Source organism: Podarcis erhardii, assembly GCF_964252035.2.
Source record: "Podarcis erhardii genome assembly, chromosome: Z".
In the NCBI taxonomy this organism is placed as follows: domain Eukaryota; kingdom Metazoa; phylum Chordata; class Lepidosauria; order Squamata; family Lacertidae; genus Podarcis; species Podarcis erhardii.
The window spans coordinates 38,920,858-38,930,087 of NC_138504.1; the positions used below are offsets into that span (position 1 = coordinate 38,920,858).

At 44.1% G+C, this 9,230-nt stretch overlaps 1 protein-coding gene across 1 annotated transcript; it reads right to left on the reverse strand.

Moving 5' to 3' along the window:
* Positions 1-117: 117 nt before the first annotated feature.
* HSPA5 (heat shock protein family A (Hsp70) member 5) lies at positions 118-5,377 on the reverse strand. The gene is made up of 8 exons (XM_081847599.1): positions 5,205-5,377; positions 4,169-4,400; positions 3,681-3,818; positions 2,995-3,107; positions 2,511-2,901; positions 1,627-1,864; positions 1,269-1,436; positions 118-994 (listed from the first exon to the last, which is right to left on the reverse strand). The coding sequence occupies exons 1-8, from the start codon at positions 5,321-5,323 to the stop codon at positions 429-431; spliced, it is 1,965 nt and encodes a 654-aa protein (XP_081703725.1). The 5' UTR covers positions 5,324-5,377; the 3' UTR covers positions 118-428.
* Between the last annotated feature and the right edge of the window lie 3,853 nt (positions 5,378-9,230).

Sequence of the window (9,230 nt, forward strand, 5' to 3'; positions counted from 1 at the left end):
AGTTGGTGTCTGAGGGGGTCAGACCCAAGAAGCATGCAGACAGAACCATAGCTCTGGTCCTGGTGTGTTCTTAGTTCCTATAAGCATTTTGTGTTACAAAGATCAAATAGACCCAGATCCAGTGTAAGTAACAAATTTATTGTTGTCACTTGTGGAGGGTAGAAAAGTTCTCCACATAACACACACAACCCAACTTGTTAAATAGAATGGTTTCAATACTTCACCCGCTCCCCGTGTCAGGTTGCCCACCCCCCTGCTGGACATTTATCAACTGCTAACGAAAAGCAGTATACAGCCACTTTTGGGCTAGCATTTCCAACTCCACCCAATGTGAAGATTCAGATCACATTCCAAATCTAGAGTTCAAATAGTTTAAACAAAAGTTCAAAGTCCAATATTTACAGCATCAACATCTAGGAAACTGATGTCTACAATTCATCCTTATCTCCTCCTGCTGCTTCTTCCTCGGTAGGGGGTGGGCCTGCACTACCATACAACTTGCCCACAATTGGTTGCACCACCTCTTCCAGTTCCTTCTTTTGGGCTTTGAATTCCTCGATGTCACTATCTTGGTGACTCTCTAGCCACTCAATCTTTTCCTCTACAGCCTTCTCTATTGTTTCTTTGTCTTCAGATGACAACTTGCCACCGAGCTTCTCCTTATCTCCAATCTGGTTTTTCAGTGAGTAGGCATAACTTTCCAGCTCATTCCTAGCATCAATCCGCTCTTTCAGCTTTTTGTCTTCCTCAGCAAACTTCTCTGCATCATTGACCATCCTCTCAATTTCTTCTGGAGTAAGACGATTCTGGTCATTGGTGATGGTGATCTTATTTTTGTTGCCTGTGCCCTTGTCCTCAGCCGTAACACGAAGGATTCCGTTCACATCTATTTCAAAGGTAACTTCAATCTGAGGGACGCCACGGGGAGCAGGAGGGATTCCAGTCAGATCGAAAGTTCCCAAGAGATGATTATCCTTTGTAAGAGGACGTTCTCCTACAGGGGGGAAATTTCATTTCACATGAAATCACTCAGATTATACTCTGGTAATCATGCAAGTACAAGATTATCATTTTTTAAAGGCAGCTCACTTGTGTTTCTATTAATAATCAACAGCTAGTGATACTCAAAGCATGTTAAGGAACCTCACAAATGTGGAAACATGCATTGCAAAATTAAGCTGTGTTGGAGTCACCTTTTACTCTTTACTGCCCAGAAGACAAAAATCTCTAAAAGTTTCCAAACCAAATGATGTTGGTCGGCCACTTACCTTCATAAACCTTAATTGTCACAGTTGGCTGGTTATCTGAAGCTGTGGAGAAGATCTGTGATTTCTTGGTGGGGACAACAGTGTTCCTTGGGATAAGTTTGGTCATTACTCCACCAACAGTTTCAATGCCCAAGGTCAGAGGACACACGTCAAGCAGCACCAGATCCCCTAAGAATGAAAAGGAGGTTTTAAGCAATGAAGCATCACCATAATTTATCTAGCTGTAGTGACAAACATGACAACCAGCAAAGACAAAGATCTTCCATTCCAAACAGTTATGAGGCTGACTGGAAGCTTTTCACTTGTACAGGCTACTCTGCCCAACACCTCATGCAGCATTTAAGTCACTCAGACTTACCAGTATCTTGATCCCCAGAGAGTACACCAGCCTGCACAGCAGCACCATAAGCTACAGCTTCATCAGGATTGATTCCACGAGAGGGTTCCTTGCCATTGAAAAATTCTTTCACAAGCTGCTGTATCTTGGGGATGCGAGTAGAGCCACCAACAAGCACAATTTCATCAATGTCAGACTTCTTTAGGTCTGCATCCTCTAGGACTTTCTGGACAGGTTTCATGGTGGAACGGAAGAGATCCTACAAGCAGAATTTAAAATCACTTAATTGATGTGGAAAGGCAATCAGAGAATAAGGCCACAAGATGATACGGTCACTAAATTATCAGATACATCCCGCCCCCAAGATGCCCATGTATGATGCTATTTGAGATCAGATGGGCCTACTCTTATTATCTCATTTTTCTTTAACAGGAGAATCTACAAAGATCAGTCACTGCTATCTTTTAGAGCAGTGTTTCCCAACCTTGGGCCTCCAGCTGTTTCTGGACTACAACTCCCATCATCCCTAGCTAGCAAGACCAGTGGTCAGGGATGATGGGAATTGTAGTTCAAAAACAGCTGGAGGCCCAAGGTTGGGAAACACTGTTTTAGAGGGCAAGCAATTTTGACTCAAGCCATTAGGGAACCAATTTATTCTCTGCTGTTGGTGCAGTTTGACCAGCATAGTGTCTTGGAAGTGGCACCACCTTATTTTTCTCTTGTAACTTGGGAGTTTCACACAGGAGGGCACCACCTTATTTTTCCCATGACGCGCATGTACTACATGTTATTACGTTACTATAATCTTACTTCTCTCCCAATTTTATGTTTTGTGTACAGCAATTGCTCCAAATAGTAGAGCCATTTTATTAGAAACAACCTATTTTAAAATTCAAGATACCTACCATGTTCAGTTCTTCAAATTTTGCTCTTGTCAAGGTTTCAGAGAAGTCTTCTCCTTCAAAGAAGGATTCAATCTCAATTCTAGATTGGTGTTGAGAAGAAAGCGCTCTTTTGGCCTTTTCAACTTCTCGACGAAGCTTCTGAACAGCTCTGTTGTCCTTCCGAACATCCTTTCCAGTTTTCTTCTTGTAGAGCTTGATGAAGTGTTCCATTACACGCTGGTCAAAGTCTTCCCCACCCAGGTGAGTGTCTCCATTGGTTGCCACAACTTCAAAGACACCATTATCAATTGTGAGGAGGGAGACATCAAAGGTTCCACCACCCAAATCAAAGACAAGGATGTTCTTCTCGCCCTCCCTCTTGTCTAGGCCATAAGCAATAGCAGCAGCAGTCCTGTAAGAAAGAGCAACTTGTTAGTTTGGTAAATGTGAGAAAAGCCCACACAAACTCCAAATACTGGCAAAAGACTATTAAAACCCTACTTACGGCTCATTGATTATTCTCATGACATTCAGCCCTGCAATAGTACCAGCATCCTTTGTAGCCTGACGCTGCGCATCGTTGAAGTAAGCTGGCACAGTGACAACAGCATGGGTGACCTGGAGAAGAATGAGAGTAATTCTGATTGCTGTTTCCAAATTAACATCTAATAAAGGGTTTTTTGGGGGGGTGGGGAGCCCGATTGTCTAGAATGCACCTTTCAAGACTATTTAGAGGAGTGGATTGCCTGTTGCCCTCTAGATGCTGCAGGGCTCTCATCAGCCCCATCCAGCATTGTCAACTGTCAGAGATATTGGAAATTGGAATTAAAACACATCCAGAAGGCTACAGATTGGCCTTCTCAGCTTGGAGAACAATTCTACCACCCCCATCCATTTTATGTCTTGGGGAACCAAAAAAGCAGGGACTCCTCGTGTACAAGCAGCCAGGCCTGTTAGGAGGCATCAAAGCTCAGTGGCAGAGCACTTAACACTGTAAGTAGAATATTACATGTTCAAGCCAGTTTAGAATGATCTCTAGACCAGAAAGGCATTGAGACCTGCTGCTAACTAGAGTAAGCAGCAAAAGATTAGACCAAGCACTGGCCAATCTCCATACACGGTAGATTCACGAAGGCTCCCCTCAGTGCCTATTCTTTTTGCTTGTGTGCTCCAGCGGAAACATCATCTTACCTTCTTTCCCAAGTAGGCCTCAGCAGTCTCCTTCATTTTAGTCAGAACCATTGCTGAAATTTCTTCTGGGGCAAAGGTCTTCATTTGGCCACCTCCAATATCAACCTGAATATGGGGCTTGGACTTCTTTTCGATGACCTGTAAAGACAAGTACAAGTGGACATGGTTACAAACCAAAAGCACACCATCTACAATATTAATATTGTGGTGGACTTAAAGAGGTTCCATTGAAGAAGCGGCAGGACCAGACAACCTGCCCATCGGGTTGCCAGATGCAGAATAACTCATGCTTGGATGCTGGTATCTTAAGCAGAGTGAAAGCAGTGCCATAAGTTGTGTGGACTGGAAAAACAATTCATACATTGCTTAGTGACCTAGTGTCTCTAAGACAGTGCTACGATTGGGGACAGGCTGGGTTCAAATTTCACACCAAAAGGTGTTCAATGTACTTTATATATACCATAACATAAAAGGCACAAAATGAGTACCTTGAAAGGTAGGTATTTTATATCCTGCTGCACAGAAGGATCATTCCATGTTCTACCAATGAGGCGCTTGGCATCAAATACAGTATTCTCAGGGTTTGAAGTCAGCTGGTTCTTTGCTGCATCACCTATAAGACGTTCCCCCTCTGGTGTGAAGGCCACATAGGAGGGTGTGATTCTGTTACCCTGGTCATTAGCAATTATCTCCACACGCCCATTCTTGAAAACACCAACACTGTAAAAGAGAATGGAAGTTACTTTTTAAAATATATGTATTATTTAAAGCCTTCTGGGTGGTTCACAAAATATAATACACCTGAAATACAGTACATTAAAATGCACTAACACAACCAAGAAAAAAGGAACACCAACAAAAAAACAAAACAGAATTCACATAAAACCAACAGCAAACAGGAGAAAATCAAGCAAATCAAGCCAAAAATCTGAGCCCTGTGAAGAGGTGCAACAAGTAAGCTACAGTGGTGCCTCGCAAGACGAAAAGAATCCGTTCCGCGAGTCTCTTTGTCTAGCGGTTTTTTCGTCTTGCGAAGCAAGCCCATTGACGGCTTAGTGGCTTAGCGGCTTAGAAAAAGGGGGGGGGAGGGAAAAAAACCCGCAGGAACTCGCAAGACATTTCGTCTTGCGAAGCAAGCCCACAGGAAATTCGTTTTGCGAAGCACCTCCAAAACGGAAAACTCTTTCGTCTAGCGAGTTTTCCGTCTTGCGGGGCACCACTGTAGTTGTATCCTCTGGGCTAAACAGGTTAATACTAATGTTTCTGGCCAGTACTCAAGCTTTTAGCTGTAAGACTACATTGAATCAAAATAGTTTGAGCTGCATAGCTATCATATTGTTACTCCCCTGACTTGTACTAAGTGCATTAAAATAGTAGTACAGTACAATTAATTTGCATACACTAGTGCAGAATGACGGTTCACAACACTGCATCAAATCTTGGCCATATTTTGGTGCAGTGGCCATAAGCTATTCAAGACACACAGAAGCCACTCAATCAAATAGGCACCCTTCTTTTACTTACCAGGAATATGTGGTTCCCAGATCAATGCCAACCACAGTCCCCACATCTTCCTTTTTGTCGTCGTCATCAGCAGCAAATACACTGCCAATGAGCAACAGGCAGACAAGCGCATACTTCATTCTGCCCTTGTACCAAGTATTCACAGTAAGAGAAAAACCCTGTAATAAGCAAAATTAATCATCAGTGGCAATACTATGAGCAAAAAGACAATACCATGATGCCCATTTAACAGAAATGGGGGCAGATTTAGAGAGTAAGTATTACTGGTCCCACATATCCTTAGCAAAGGCTGGGAGGGCCAATCAGGACTAGAGGCTACCAAGACCCACAGCCTGCAAACATGCAGGCAGCTCAAAGAGAACACCCCACCCCAAATCCTATACAAAGGAGGCCCAGGAAACTTTTCTGTTCAAGGAAAAGGCAGCCAAGGGGTTGAGAAAATATGTAGCTGTCGTGATACTTAACATGAATGTGAACCCACATACTGTGCTAAATTCTACAGACATTCATTGAGAAAAATCATGTGGAAAGGCAGTGTGTAAAAGCTGCAAAACCGAACACATCAAAAAAGGGCTACCAACCTCTTAACTTTAGTTCAGACAATCCCATCGTTAAAGGCAAAGAGTAAATTGGTAATCCAGTGCCAGAGATAGCCTGCTCCCCCCTCCCATTTTTTGGTATACGAAGCCACTGTAAAACGAGTAGCCGCAAATCAAATAATTAACATTGTTCACTACAACCACAGCTGTTTTGCCTTCACCCATTCTCATAAGAAAGCCATCATAAAAAGTGGGAGAAGGGAGTAGTCGCTGTACCCACCACCAGAAACCCAGCCATTACCATTTACCCCAAACCGGTAAAGGTTATCAATATACAAAACCAACACCATACAGAGACGTCTAGCAAGTTCTGCTTTTTGCATAAATCCCCTCTCCCCGATAAGGAGCAAGGGGAACGAAAAAGAATACCCCGCACAAACCTCTGTTCCTATTCTGCGATATAAACCCCTTTTATTCATTCATTCATGCATGCCAAATACTGTTATCATTGCAATCGCCACCCCACCACCACCAAGGGGAATATGGAACTGGCAGGAAATGGGAATAAAAATGGCGCGCTTTGGACCGTGAGCCGCAATAGGATTTTTCTCAATGGGAACCTGGATAACTGAGAACGAAGTGGCATTTTGAGGGCAAGGGGGACCCCACAAGGCCCGATAGATTTGGAGACGCCGCCCTCCCCTTCTCGTTAGGCCCCGGCCCCCGCCCCCTCCTCCGCTCAAGCACTAGGCCACCCCGAGCCTTACCTGTATTAGGTAACAGGACCTCGCGGTCGCCTCACGCTCTATCCGACGAACGCAACGATCTGAAGTGCGATTTTCTCACTCTAAGATCACGGTCTGGCCCAGAGGTCCCCCTCTGCTCTTATATACCTTCCCGTGGCCTTGCGTGGAGTCGCACTATTGGCCCATTTTCTCTCGCTGGAGCCTCCCGATTGGTCGCTTGCCACCAAGCTGGCCGGAGCCGATAGGTCCGCTCCCTTTGTGACGTCAGGCCCCCGTCGCGCACCGCTCCGTCAGGCTTGGTTGTGTCGCTTTCCTTCCCCACCCCTTCTCTTTCCTCTCGGCCGTCCTCGAGCCTCATTGGGCCGTCCTACCGGTGTTGCAGTCCAATCAAGGGCTGCTGCATGAGCCAAGCGGAGCGAGCTCATTGGCTGGAATTGGGCGTCATGTTGAAAAATCTCTAGGCAGGAAGGGTTGGCTCTTTCTGGAAGTTTCTATGGTTACGAGGCCTAGCAGCCTCTTATAGGCGGGGGCAGAAAAAGGCATGGGTTGCTGTGCCTATGGCTGCCACAGTGTCTCCGTAGGCAGTACTGAAGTCTGCTTTGCACCGGTTAAAGTGTCAGACTAGGACTGGGGGAGATGCTGGCTGCTATATTCTGTAGGCCATGCAGCTCACTGGCCGAGGATAGGCCTGTCATTCTGCTTCAGCCTAGCCTACCTCACAGGGTTATTGTGAGGGTATAACGTTGGAACCTCGTTTTCATGCCTTGAGTTTCCCAGACAAAATAGGGAGTATATAATTAAGCAGACAAACTGTGTTATATGGTGTTGTAACACAGTTCATTCCGTGTAAGAGAAAATGGGGAGCCTAAATACAGACTCTTTCTTCAGCCCGATTCACGAGTAGTTAATGGTACTAGTGAAACAGCAGATTTGCCCTACAACAATACTAGCACCACCCCCTTGTAACCAACAGACTGCTGCTGTTTTTTGGTGGGATCCAGCCGTGTGACTGTAAATTCAGGTTCCACAATCAACAGTGATTGGGAGGCCTCCAGCAACAGTTGCAGTATTTGGGACTTTCTGATTAAGGAAAAGGCCAGGAAGAGGTGACACATTTATGTTGTACGTGTGAAGGAAAAACTTAAACTCGTAGTAGCAGAGTTTCCAAAAATAGACCAGAGGCAATATTTTATCCAGTAGAGCTTTACTTGTGCTGAAGGCAAATGAGCATAATGGTCACAAGTCCAAATACTGTACATTCAGGATTGGCACAGTCCATAAAAATCCAGTTGCAGCACTTACAAAAACTTAAAAACTTAAGACTAAACCTTAACACTAAGCATTCTATAGTCAGCATGCCCTTAATTGTAAGAGATAAAGAGAACTAGTTCAAACCAGCTTCCTAGAAGGTATAACCCAATCATTAACCCCTCTGCTTGCTTCTGTCACACAGAGTAGCTTCCAGAATCCTCGTGTATTAATGAGAATAGGAAAAATCTCTATACATCAGATCTATACTTTCTGCGCTAAGAAATGCAAACTGACAGTTTATAACATTATGCATGGCATGTAGAAAGTGAATAGAGTTCTTTTCTCTGTTTCTTGTAATGCCAGAATTTGTGGCCATCCGATGAAGCTGAATGTTGGAAGATTCAGGAAATAAAAGAAATTGACTTCTTTATGATGGAACTCACTCCCACATGTGGCAGTGATGGCCACCAACTTAGATGGCTTATTAGACAATTTCATGGAGAAAAAGGCTATCCATGGCTACTGGCCGTGATAGGCATTCTCTGCCTCTAGTTCTTAATTCCAGTTGCTGGAAACTGCAGAAGGGGAGAGTATTCCTGTGCTCAGATCCTTTGCCATTGAGGCATCTGGTTGGCCACTGTGAGAAGAGGGTGCTGGACTAAATTAGCCACTTGCCTGATCTAGCAAGCTCTTCTTATGTTCTTACTTTTCACCAGAATACTGCAAACAAACCTGTTCCCCATCCCACCCAAAATGGACTTATTGCAATAAGAAAAGTGACAAGAAAATTAAATGGAAAGTGGGGGCTTACACTTGCTTGACTCAGTGTTGCTTAATGTCCCTGCAAAGAAATCAAAATGCATGTTCAATAAATAGCCTATGTCAGGCATAGGCAAACTTGGCCCTCCAGATGTTTTGGGAATACAACTCCCATCATCCCTAGTTAACAGGACCAGTGGTCAGGGATGGTGGGAATTGTAGTCCCAAAACATCTGGAGGGCCAAGTTTGCCCATGCCTGGTCTGGGTTGTCTAACCTTCCTGCAAACTTCCAAATCAATGTGAGTGCTCAATTAACAGGTTGTCTGAAAGTGGCATAACTGTTCATGAGAATGGCAGCATCATAAAAACAGTGCAATAGCTTGAAGGTATAAGGTGTTGGGAAATATTCAAAATTGCATAAGCTTTCGTGACTAGGAAAAAAATCAACTTGCAATTTCCCCCTTAGTCACAGGTGTAGCAACTCCAGTTGTAGGCGTGCCCCTGCTTCTGACATTAATGCAAAGGAAAAACTCTTTTCAAACTATTATATCAAGTACTAGCTTGCCAGGGTCCATATTTGCTGGCAACAAATAAACTGTTTTTATGGGTAAGATAATCTTTATTCTTTATGTCACTGCATAGAGGTAGATAAGACAAGGAAGATCCTCCACACACAAACATGCAGTAGTCACACATGATTTTTTACATTAAGCATTCACAGGCACGTCCA